This window comes from Carettochelys insculpta, chromosome 14 (genome assembly GCF_033958435.1).
Source record: "Carettochelys insculpta isolate YL-2023 chromosome 14, ASM3395843v1, whole genome shotgun sequence".
Lineage (NCBI taxonomy): Eukaryota > Metazoa > Chordata > Testudines > Carettochelyidae > Carettochelys > Carettochelys insculpta.
This window is the reverse complement of record NC_134150.1, coordinates 12,926,878-12,939,523: the sequence shown is the minus strand read 5'-3', so window position 1 is coordinate 12,939,523 and position 12,646 is coordinate 12,926,878. Positions and strand designations below refer to the sequence as shown.

General features: G+C 43.4%; 1 protein-coding gene across 4 annotated transcripts in view; it reads left to right on the top strand.

Moving 5' to 3' along the window:
* Positions 1-12,646, top strand: part of RBL2 (RB transcriptional corepressor like 2) — a 95,630-nt gene that overhangs the window by 24,412 nt on the left and 58,572 nt on the right. For all 4 annotated transcript variants that reach the window (XM_075008471.1, XM_075008472.1, XM_075008470.1 and 1 more), the window contains exon 4: positions 8,735-8,799. In XM_075008471.1, the coding sequence (XP_074864572.1) occupies positions 8,735-8,799 (65 nt within the window). The remainder of the gene's footprint in view (positions 1-8,734; positions 8,800-12,646) is intronic.

The following is a 12,646-nucleotide window of genomic DNA, read 5'->3' as shown; positions in this document are numbered from 1 at the left end:
CAGGTGTAAAATCGGCTAGTTACAGCACTCTCCTTTACCTCCCCCCCCCATATTTTCAAATTGCCTTGGTCACCAAGTCTTCCCGAATTGTCAAAATCGGTCCCGGTCTGGAAAAGGTTGGGAACTGCTGATCTAGATCATCCCTGATAGATGTTTATGTAATCTTCTCTTCAGTATCTCCAGTGATGGAGATTCCAGAACCTCCCAAGGCAATTTATTACAGTGTTTAACCACCCTGACAGGAAGTCTTTCCAGCCCAATCCTCACTTGGTGCAATTTAAGCCCAAAACGTGGACAGGGGTGGGGGGATTGTCAACATGGGGCTTGAATCCACAATCTTGTCATTATTAACATCACACTCTAACCAGCCCAGCTAGCCAGCCCACATCAGTGTAGCTGATGTATTCTTTGTCAGTTGTATGTATTCAGCCTTTATTTCATAGACTCATAGAACAATAGAGCTGGAAGAGACCGAAAAAGGCCGTCAAGTCCAGCGCCCCGCCCTAGGCAGGACCATACCCATCAGATCAGCTCACCCAGGGCTTTGTCAAGGTGAGACTTAAACACCTCCAGGGATGGAGACTCCACTGCTTCCCTGGGTAGACCATTCCAATGCTTCACCACCCTCCTAGTGAAAAAGTTTTTCCTAATGTTCAACCTGGACCTTCCCAACCGCAACTTGACACCATTATTCCGTGTTCTGCCATCCGTGACCACTGTGAACAGCCTCTCTCCAGCCTCTTTGCAACCTCTCTTCTGTAAGTTGAAAGCTGTTATCAAGTCCCCCCTCAGTCTTTTCTGCAGACTAAACAGTCCCAATTTCCTCAACCTTTCTTCATAGGTCATATGCTCCAGCCCCCTAATTATTTTGGTCACCCTCTGCTGGACCCTCTCCAGTGTATCCACATCCTTCCTATAATTGGGGGCCCAGAACTGGACACAGTACTCCAGATGTGGCCTCACCAAAGCCGAATAAAGAGGAACAATCACTTATCTAGATCTACTGGCAGTGCTTCTCTTGATGCAACCTAATGTGCCATTAGCCTTCTTGGCTACAATGGCACACTGTTGACTCACGTCCAGCTTCTCGTCCACTACAACTCCCAGGTCCTTTTCTGCTGAACTGCTACCAAGCCAGTCGGACCCCAGCCTGTAACAATGCTTGGGATTCTTCTGGCCCAAGTGCAGGACTCTGCACTTGTCCTTATTGAACCTCATCAGATTTCTTGTGGCCCAGTCTTCCAATTTGTCTAAGTCACTCTGGACCCTATCCCTACCCTCCAGCATATCTACCTCTCCCCCTAGCTTAGTGTCATCTGCAAACTTGCTGAGGGTGCAATCCAACCCCTCATCCAAGTGATTGATAAATATGTTGAACAGAACAGGACCCAGAACTGAACCTTGGGGCACTCCACTAGAAACCGACTGCCATCCCGACATCGAGCCATTGATCACTACCCACTGGGCCTGAATTTCTAGACAACTTTCTATCCATCTTACATCTTACATCTTATATACATCTTACATCTTATATGCATTTATCCAATCCACATTCCTTTAACTTGCTGACAAGAATATTGTGGCAGACTGTATCAAAAGCTTTGCTAAAGTTAAGATAAATCCCATCCATTGATGGTTTTTTTTCCCCCTATCCACAGAGACAGTTATCTCATTGTAGAAACTAATCAGATTGGTCAGGCATGACTTGCCCTTCATAAATCCATGCTGACTATTCCTGATCACTTCCCCCTCTTCCAAGTGCTTCAAAATGACTTCCTTTTTTAAAGATGGGCACTACATTCGCCTTTTTCCAACCATCCAGGATCTTTCCTGATCTCCACGACTTTTCAAAGATAATGGGCAAGGACATGTCAACGACATACGCCAACTCGCTCAGAACCCTCGGATGAATTAGATCCAGGCCCATGGATTTATGTACGTTTAGCTTTTTGAGATAGCTCCTAACCTGTTCTTTCCCCACCAAAGGTTGTCCACCTTCATCCCACAGTGCATCACTTATCGCATTAGTCCGGGAGCTGTCCTTGTCCGTGAAGACAGAGGCAAAGAAAGCATTAAGTACTTCAGCTTTCCCTACATCATCTGTCACTGGGTTACCTCCCTCATCCAGTGGAAACCCCACGCCCTCTCTGATCACCACCTTGCTAACATGCCTGTAGAAACTTTTCTTGTTATCCTTCACATTCCTCGTGAGTTGCAATTCCAGTTGTGCTTTCGCCTTCCTGATAACTGCCCTACATTCTTGAGCTATACCTTTTATGTCCCTCCCGAGACATCTGTCCAAGTTTCCACTTTTTGTAAGCTCTCTTTTTGTGCCTAAGTTTTCTAAGGGTTTCCCCAGTAAGCCAGTCTTGTTTCCTACCATATTTACTTCTCTTGCTGCGCATTGGGATGTTTTTTTTTCTGCGCCTTCAGTAGGGCTTCTTTAAAATACTGGCAGTTTTCCTGGACTCCTTTTCCCTTCATGGTAGCATCCCAGGGGATTCTGTCCATCAGGTTCCTGAAAGAGTCAGTCTGCTTTTCTGAAGTCCAAGGTGTGTAATTTACTGCTCTCTTTCCTTCCTTTGGTCAGGATCCTGAAGTCTACCATCTCATGATCACTGCTTCCCAGGTTGTCGCCCACCTCTACCCTCCCTGTTAGTTCCCTCCCTGTTTGTAAGCAGCAGGTTGAGCCGCGTACAACCTCTGGTCTGGTGCTTCAGCACTTGTACCAAGAAGTGATCCCCAGCATTCTCCAGAAACATCCTGGACTGCTTGTGTACCGCTGTATTGATCTCCCAACAGATGTCAGGGTAATTAAAGTCCCCCACGATAACAAGAGCCTGCGATCTGGAAACTTCTCTCCGTTGTCCAAAAAAAGCCTCATCTACCTCATCATCCTGATTTGGCAGCCTGTAGCAGACCCCAACCACCACATCTCCAGTGCTGTCTACACCACTAAGCTTGACCCACAGATTCTCAACAGGCTTTTCTCCCTCTACGTACTGGAGTTCCAGGCAATTATAGTGCTCTCTTACATACAGTGCAACTCCTCCTCCTTTTCTCCCTTGCCTGTTCTTCCTGAACAGTTTATACCCTTTCATGACAGCGTTCCAGTCATGCGAGTCATCCCACCAAGTCTCTGTTATCCCAGTCAAGTCATAGTTTTTGGACTGGGCCAGGGCTTCTAATTCCTCCTGTTTGTTACGCAGGCTTCTGGCATTGGTGTACAAACACCTTAGATAACCAGTCGATCTCCCCGCCCTCGCTGCTCAAACCGGGGTCCACTTTTGTTGTACATTCCTCTTTTCATTTCTTCCCAGCCTCCAAGTTCCTTTTTCCCCACAGGGTTTTGGTCACCGTCCCCCGGCAAACCTAGTTGAAAGCTCTCCTCACTAAGTTTGTAAGCCTACTTGCGAAAATGTTCCTTCCGCTCTTGGTTAGCTGGACCCCATCTCTTCCCAATAATCCTTGTGCCTGGAACAGCATCCCATGATCGAAGAATCCAAAGCCCTCTTTCTGACACCACCTGCATAACCATGCGTTCACTTCTTCAATTCGACGGTCCCTATGTAGCCCTTTCCCTTCGACAGAAAGGATGGACGAGAACATCACTTGCGCTCCAAATTCTTTGACCCTTCTTCCCAGCGCCACATAATCTGCAGTAACCCACTGAAGGTCATTCTTGGCCATATTGTTTGTTCCCACATGAAGAAGTAGGAAGGGGTAGTATTCTGAAGGCTTGAGCAGTTTTGTAAGGCTCTCAGTCACATCCTGAATTTGAGCTCCTGGTAAACAGCACACCTCACGAGATGGCAGGTCCGGTCGGCAGATGGATGGTTCAGTCCCTCTTAGGCGGGAGTCCCTCTTTCTATTTTTTTCTTTCTAACAGTTAATTTTTTCTAAGTTTTTTTTTATATTTAATGTATGTTTTTGTGATCACATTAGTACTACATTCAAAAACAACCAAACCTGACTCCATAAAGCCATTTGGGACTGTCCAAATGCTGGTTTTGTGTTACAGAAGATCAAAAAGTTATGCTGTAACACAGAGTTAAACCAGTTGAAACAGAACGAGCTATTAAAATGAACTAGTTGAATGTAACATGGAAGTAGAAGGTTATAGTAAGTCCCTTTTTTTTTTTTAATGATAAATCTTGTGAATTGCTTGCATGGATAATACGAAGAGAAGATCTAATATGATTCTGGAGATGAAATTAGAAAATCACATCGAGGAACATGTATGACTCATGCATCTGATGAAGTGGGTCTTAGCACATGAAAGCTTATGCTCCAAAATATCTGTTAGTCTATAAGGTGCCACAGGACTTCTTGTTGTTTACACTGAGGAACAGTCACACAAAAAATGGTTTGGAAATCTTTTTTAAAATAATTCCATCTATAGTCATATGGTGCTAACAGAACAAAAGCTGATTAAGACTTCTTGACTGGCAGCATCTAAAAAAGAATGTATTAAAGGAAACAGAGGAACTGGAAAAAGGAGAATTTTGAGATTAACTTGATTTTTTGATTTGTTTAAATAGAATTACTTAGAATTAACTAAGTTAGTTCTTCAAAACAGAAGAATAGGTTGCACCTCCCTCATTGGGCACCTTCAGGACCTGACCAGTCCTGAGTGAGGGAATTTGCCATATGGGGGAGGTCCCCACCTTTTGGCCCCCTAGCCTACTGCCAGCTCTGCTTCCCCTGTTGGTCCCCCTATCTCCAGCTCCCTACCCCCAGCCCTGGGTCACTCATCTCCTGCCAGGCCATGGCCCCTGCTGGGCAGACACTGGCCCCACCCACCACCATGACACAGCCCAGCTCCGCAGAGGCCATCTTTAGCCACAGCTGGGCTACCACTGTGGCTCAGCCCCAAGTGGGCTGCTGGCCCAGCTCTGGGATCCCCAGAGGCCACTTCAGCCCCACCCAGGGCTGCCGGTCCCCCAAGATCTCTGGGCTTTGCCTTGCTCTCCTCCTTGCATCCCGTACTGGGGCTCTCTGGTCCAGTTAACATCTGTGGTTCTACTGGACCATGGATGTTGCTGGACCAGAGAATTCCAGTTTTGGGAGGTGCAGTCTGTACTGTCAGAAGTAGAGAGATCAAGAAGTCCTACAAAGATTCCTTGTGTGTGAGCCTAATAGTCCTATTGTAGAAACAAACTTAGAAAACATTTAAAAAGTTTTCTGGCAAGGAAACCTGGGAAGCACCAATTTTTATTACTTTTTTCCTAAATTGCATAGCAAAATTCTATTATGCAGATGAGGTGTGGCATAAAAAATGTTAATTGGGGTGGTTTGTTTTGAGAGATACAAAAGTAATGGTGTTCCTTTATAAAGAAAGGGTAGTTCTGAAATAAATTGAAAGTACTTGCATCCTTTCATAAATATTCAGTAATTCAGGTATTAGAATTTTAGGTACAATAGCTGTAATGAGCTTAATGGGAAAATAAAAGAGGAATTATTCCACCTGGATTGATCAAGATATATGGCAGATCAAACTAAACATATGGAGACTGTTCAGAATAAAACATGAAGGCGAAATTGGAGATAATAAAATAAAAGAACTTTTAAACTTTTTGTGGAAATTTTGTTCCACAGCAAAGTGTTTGGTTTTCATTTTGCGTGACTTGGTTGAGTAAAATTGCGGTATAATAGTGGTACAAGGCATTAACTAATATGTGACCCTCAGCCAAGTTCAGACTCCTGCCTAGAAAAAGGAGAAAGAGATACCAAAAATAGTTAAGTGGCAATTGTCTTTTTTCAAATAGCAGAGTTGGTTGTTTTTGTGAACTTCGCTTTTCTGCAAGTATGTTGGCCTCAGCTGCTCTTAAATTTTGTGTTGCTATTACGGATGATAGGGGAGGCCCTTTGAACATATCTGGATTCTTTGAAACACTTGATGAGAGGTTCATAATGTCTGGAAAGTAAGATCTCCAAAGATTACAGTTAGGATCATTTGAATATGCAGAGATTTAATAAATGTAACAATACCTGTCTTTTTAGAAGTTAAGCAGAGTAGTTTGGCCTAATGCAAAAAGGAAGGAAAGGAATGTTTTTCTCTCACACACTTCCCTCTCCCCCAGTTTTTCAGGATTGCCAAGGAGCAGGAGAATACATTACATCCCAACTAGAGCTGCGTGAATGTGTGTGTTAATACTGCTCTCCCTATGCATAGGTATAGTTAGAGAGAAAAAGTCTTTAGCTTTACACTCCTTGAGAGACCTGTAAACATAAAGGAAAACTTTCTAAATAGCATTCTATTTTTAAAAATTACATTGACACCCTGTTGTTGTTTTTGTTGAGATTTCATACATAAAAGATTTTGGTTGTGGTCTTGATGGAGGAGGTCTAGATGCAAAGACAAGATGACACCTTGCGCATTCTCAGTAGCTGCTGGAAAGTGGGCGGGTGCTAGCCCACTCTTTAGTGGTATTAAGCTCTGTCTTGGTCACCTGGCTGGTGGCTGTTAACTCACACTGAAGTGTGAATTAAAATGATTGCGCAGTGTGTATCTTGGAGATGAAAGAGAGTTCCTTGCAAAGGTGAAGTATTGGTGCAAATGACTACTGTAATGTGAAGTGTAGGTGTTGAGGAGCCTGTCATTTTCTTCTTATGCATGTGTGCATGGACTGTCAAATGGCCCTTTGGTACATTCTAATCTGTGCCCTCTACATCACTGGAACTTCTGCTTGGTTATTCTAAGCTGTTGGATGACCCACTGACATCCACATAAAGCTGTTCTAAGTTAGGGCTGCTTTCTCACATCAGGACCCTCCTGGGCTCTGGAGCACCACAGAATATGGCACATTTACTGTTTTTTAAGTAGTTTACTTGTGGTATATTCAAACTAACTAGTTGCTGTGGCACTTCAGTCTGATGGTTGTCTCCATTATTAGGAATGCTAGAGAAGATATGCTTATTAGATGTTGCAATCCCCTATAAAATCACAGCTTATGAGGCTGAGAACTGCTATTTTACAACACTCATAATATTTGTTTTTATTTAACCCAGAGAATGAATATTGGCGAGGCAAAAGTAAAAAGAATGTGACAGTGCTAGCAACTGAGAGGTTTCTTAAATTTAAATTGTAAATAGTTTTATGATCCTAGGTTACAAAAATGAAAAAAAACCCATAACATTGGGAAACAATGGAATAATGTAATGCATAAATTATAAAATACCATTTGGGTCTAAAAGCAAAACAAAAAACATAGGTAGGCCGGTGTTAAACAAAATAGTAGCAGCTGTAGGGAAACTTTTGGTTTACATAAAGGCCTCATCAAAGAGCTGTGTTTTAATAGGGAAATTTTAATCTAGATACTAATTGAAGTAAGACAGTATGAAAACTGAAAATACTTTGCCTTATTTGTGGAATTGTATATGCACAATGTGTGACATTTTTGGAAGTGCACAATTGTAAAAATCCAACCTGCAATAAATACTCTTGATTAAACACCAGCCATATTGGGTTCTACTTTGTTTACAAGAATTTGCTGATAAACTTTACACACCCACCCATTATATACCTTGTAAGTAAGCTATTGGTACTCTGATTCTCCAAACACGTTGCTAATTATTACTATTTTCAGTAATTTTGCAACGCTTGATATACGTATGGAGATATAAATTTTTAAATCTGTGGTAAAAAGAAAACATTGCTGTTCAACTTGTATTTAACATTTATTGAAACAGAGTAACATTTACCTTTTGCTGTTGTACAGACTAAAACAAGCAGATACTGTTACAAACAAATGGCTTATTTAAAAAAAATAGGAAATTATTTTCACTCAACAAAAGAGCAGTCATGTGGCACTTCAAAGACTAAGGCTGTGGCCACACTTGGCCAAACCTTTGAAATGGCCAAGCTGACGGTCAAATCGAGGAATACTAATGAGGCACTGAACTGAATATTTAGCACCTCATTAGCATTTGCACAACTGCGCCGCTTTTGAACACACTCAGCGCAGCTATACGGGGGGGGAGTAAAGGGATTTCGAAATGTGCGGAGTCCTTTTGAAAAGGATCCCCACGTAGCTGTGCTGCGGCCGGAAGCATACAAATGCTAATGAGGCGCTGAATATTCAATTCAGCACCTCATTGGTATTCTTCGATTTGGCCATTAGCGTGACCATTTTGAAGGTTTGGCCAAGTGTAGCCGCAGCCCAACAAAATAATGTATTAGATGATTAGCTCATCAGCTAATATATTATTTTGTTGTTCTTTACAGTGCTACATGACTGCTTTTTTGTTTTGGTAGGGTACAGACTAACTCAGCTACCTCTCTGTTACGATTTTCACTGATTTTTTTTTTTTTTTTTAATTGAGTACCCTGTGAGAAATTAGTAATGCCCAGTGAAAGCACAGTGTGTGGGACCAAGGACCTTGGAATCATCCCTGTGCAGCTGTGCCCATGCTTAAGAGTATCTGTGGAAGTCAGTTCTTCAAGTCTTGGCTCTTTTCAAGTAAACTTATTGATGTCTGAATATTGTAGCTTTGTGATTCAAATGGCCAAGTAGAGATTGGGGTTCAGTTTATCTTCACAGATGACAGTCTTGTTCATCAACCCACTGTGCCACAATAAACTAGTATACTGTATTTTTGAAGGCATTTTGCTGCTCTCTGTACTTGTGCTTAATTTGACATCTATCAGTGGGACAATGTAAGACATGCTCTTTGGTAAGTGTGTGTATGTTGTTTGTTGCATATTATATTCTTATGTTTTTCTTTCCAAAAGACGACAGCCTTGCACAGTCTTTGAAGTTTTCCAGTTTTGTTGGGTGCTGTTTGTTCATGCAAAAGGTAAGAGATTTGTTAAGAATAACATTTGTTGCAGACTTCATTAGTAAGCATACAGTAGAGCTTGTAGGAATGAAAAGGAGTGATCCTTGAAAGCTTGGATAAACATCAAAAAATTCATATCTTAGTCCAAGAACGTCCATACATTTGGCCTGAGGGCCACGTCTTGGTTTGGAAGTTGTACGAGGAGCCGTGAGTGCTCACAAAATTGGGGAGTGGAATGCGGGAGGGGCTGCATGTTGGGCTTTAGGGTGGGGCCAGAAGTGAGAAGTTCAGTGTGGGGAGAGGGTTCTGGTTTGGGGCAGTGGATTGGAATGTGGGAGGGTATGAGGGCTCTGGCTGGAGGTGCAAGCTCTAGAGAGGACCAGGGATGAGGGCTTTAGGTGTAGAAGATGCTCTCAGCTGGATTCAAAGGGTTCAGAGGGTAGGAATAGGAATCAGGACTGGGATGGGGGTTAGGGGTACAGTGGTAGGGTAAAGGCTTCAGCAAGGTATGCGATCTCTGAGCAAGAGCAGTCTGAGGTGCAGTAAGTTGCTTTGGATTGGGATGGAGGGGTTCAAACAGTAGGAGGACTATTGGGGTGGGACTGGGTGTTGAAACATAGGGTGAGGGGGATGCTCATGTTTGCATGCCGTGGGTGGTGCTTCCCTCAAGTAGTTCCTGGAAGCAGCGACATATGTTCCCCGCAGATCCTGAATATAGGTATGGCCAGGTGGCTCAGCACAATGTCCCTGCTGAAGGCACTACCCCCGGAACTCCCACTTGCCATGGATCCCAGACAGGCTGTGTCTACACTATGAGAGAATATCAATTTTAAGAAATTTAGCTTGATTTTTACCAAGTGCCTGTCTTCATTGAAAATTCCATTAGCTGAATTTATGGAGCACTAAAATCGATATAATATTGATACCATAAAATTGTTGTAACCTGAAGGGTGTAGCATTCAGTTTGAATCTAAAATTTCAAATGAAGAGGAGTGAGGAAGTGCCATGTCTTTAAATGAAATCCATTAGCCTCCAGAGATGTTTCTTATGTGCCACACAGTGCCCCACAGTTCTCTACTCTGGCTTCTTCCATCTCCACTGTTCTTAGGTGCCAAGGAATTTGGCAACAGGAAGATTGTTTCATTTTGTCACCTACAAGCCCATGTCTGTTGGGTCGTGCTTGTATGAAATTTCTTTCTTTCCTTTCTATTAGCATGTCTGTGGTTCTTGTCTACCTCTTCTTGATGTCTTTTTTTTTTTTTTTTCCCTCCTGTGCTACCAGGCGCCAGCCGCAGCCCCCCTGCACCATGTGGCAGCTAGGCTGTGGGTGGGGGTCATGCTTCTTTCACAGGACAAGAAACTTCTTTTCAGACCTTTACATTTTGTCCTGCCCTGCCCCCCAGATCCCCTCTCTTCCCTCCCCCAGAGGTGCCACGCAGTCTGTACTTTCCCACACCCAGCCACATGGTGTGGCTTGACCCCGAACTGATAAAAGGATGTGCTGAACATGGAGCCAGGCATCTTGCATGTGGTGAGAGTCCTGGAGCTGCCCAGGGGAGGTCTCCCTTGGTGACTAAAGATACTCGGGGGTGCGGGGGGGAGGTTGGCATCTACTGGGGGATATGGCAACCGCCTGGGGAAAGTCCAGCAACTGTGATATTCAGAGGCCTTGCAGCCGCCTCGGGGAAAGTTTCTGGCAGCTGTGATATTCAGGGGTATTGCAGCTGCACAGGGGAAGTCTCCCTTGGCAGCTAATGTTCTGGGGCTGGCTTAAGAGCATCAAACACCTATAGTCAGAGGCTGGGAACAGATTTGCCCTCTAGTGGATCATTGTTAAAAGATTTAAACTGTACTCATTCCAATGTGGCAGGCGTTTCTCAGACTTCCTCTTCATAATTAACCCCGGTTCCCTGTTACCTATAGGCACAAGAAGTGCCCTCAAATTTAATTGGGCAGACATTCAGTGTAACGCCAGTGTGTACTTAGATGTACATTTCTAGATTATGGACTGGGTGCGAGGAAGTGAATTATTGCTCTGAAGGTCTTATTTGCCAAGTGATCTAAATACAGATCCAAGACTTTCCTTTGGGCCCACTTGGTGGAGGGGCAGGTGATGGGTCCTGTCGCAAGGTTTCATGGCCTCCGAGTGGCTTTAAGAAGGACCAGAGGCAGGCGCTAACATAGAACACTGATTACTGTGGCCAGGGTGTCCCCTGGGGCATCTGGAGGCCTTTTTGGTCAATAGAAGAAAAAACTTTGTCACTAGAGTAACTGTCCTTTGAGACCAAATATTTTTATGGGCTTGATCCAAAGGCTTTTGAAAGCAGTATAGTAGCTCTACAGTTACCACAGTTCTCCAAGTAAGTCTTGCAGCAACCAACAACAGATTTGATGATCCATTGCATTTTCGGTGTTTTGCCCATGTCTGCTACTTACACATGTATCTCCAGTTTTTGGACTGGGTGCAAGGATGAAAATCCTTGTTCTGAGGATTTCCTTTACCATGAGGTCTAAACCCAGATCCAAGCCTGGGACCTCTGGTAATGGGGCAGGTGGTGTGGGTCCTGCCCTGGAATATCAGGAGGCAACCAAAGCAGCCATAAACAATTCAATGATCCATTGCATTTTCAGCATAGTGCCTGTGTCTACTTACACATACCTTTTCAGGCACAAATTCTTATCTGAGGATCTCCTTTGCCAGGAGGTCTAAACGGACATTCAAGCCTGGGCCTGCTGGTAACAGGGGCAAATGGTGGTTCCTGCCGCAGAGTTTCGGCCTGCATTATGGGCCTGAATATAGCCCTTCATGCTCTCTGAGGCTTCTCACCACCCTGTTCTGCTGAGCCAGATCCTCAGCCAAGCCACAGAGTTGGTGCAACAGCCCTCCTGCAATACAGACCCTGGTCCATTCCAGCTCTGGAAGGTTACATCCAGAAAACCAACCCCCAGAAGGGATCAAAACCCCAAATAAATCCATCTCTGTGCAAAGGTTTTGCATAGGGAGGGCTCCAGGGAGGGCTCATCAGGTGAGCCCTCTTTACCAATGAAAGGAAGATAGGCTTCTGGGTGGCCCACCTTTCCAAGTAACAATTATTTACACTGGGCTTGATCATAAACAAGAGTTTTCATTGAGCATAAAGAGTACGATTTAAGTTGTTATAAGTGAAAACAGTTAAATCAAAGTATGTTACTTAATTGAAATGGAAAGAAAATGCATAGCTAGCTGTGATCTCCTTAAGAGACTTATTACATATAGATTCTTACCATAAAGATTTGTTCTCATGTCAGGTAAAATCTCCAAAACCAGAGCTGTTTTTTTGTTGTTTGTTTTCTTTTCCTTCCTGATGTGGGTCCACAGCCTTTCATAGTTCTTTGTTTCCTCTTAGGGTGCGTCTACACTTGCATTCCTCTTTTGAAAATGGTGTGCAAATGAGGTAAAAACGAACATGCAAATGAGGTATAAATTTGCATATTTGGCACCTAATTTGCATATTCTAATTTCAAGATAGCCTGCGTAGTCACTGCTCTTTCGAAAGTAAACCTCATCTTCGAAAGAATCTTTCTTCCCATTAAATAAAGGGAAGAATTCTCTCAAAGATGGGTTTACTTTTGAAAGAGCAGTGTCTACACTGGCTTTCTTCTTTTGAAATTAGAATATGCAAATGAGGCGTCAAATATGCAAATTTATACTTCATTTACATGTTTAATTTACCACATTTGCATATCTCCTTTAAAAGAGGAATGCCACTGTAGATGCACCCTTAGGGTGTGTCAGGCAAATTCCAGAGCAGGCTGAAGATCAGCACTGATAGCATCCCATTGCTTAGGTAGCCTTTTCTATAGGATAGGAAACCTTTGTTCTGGA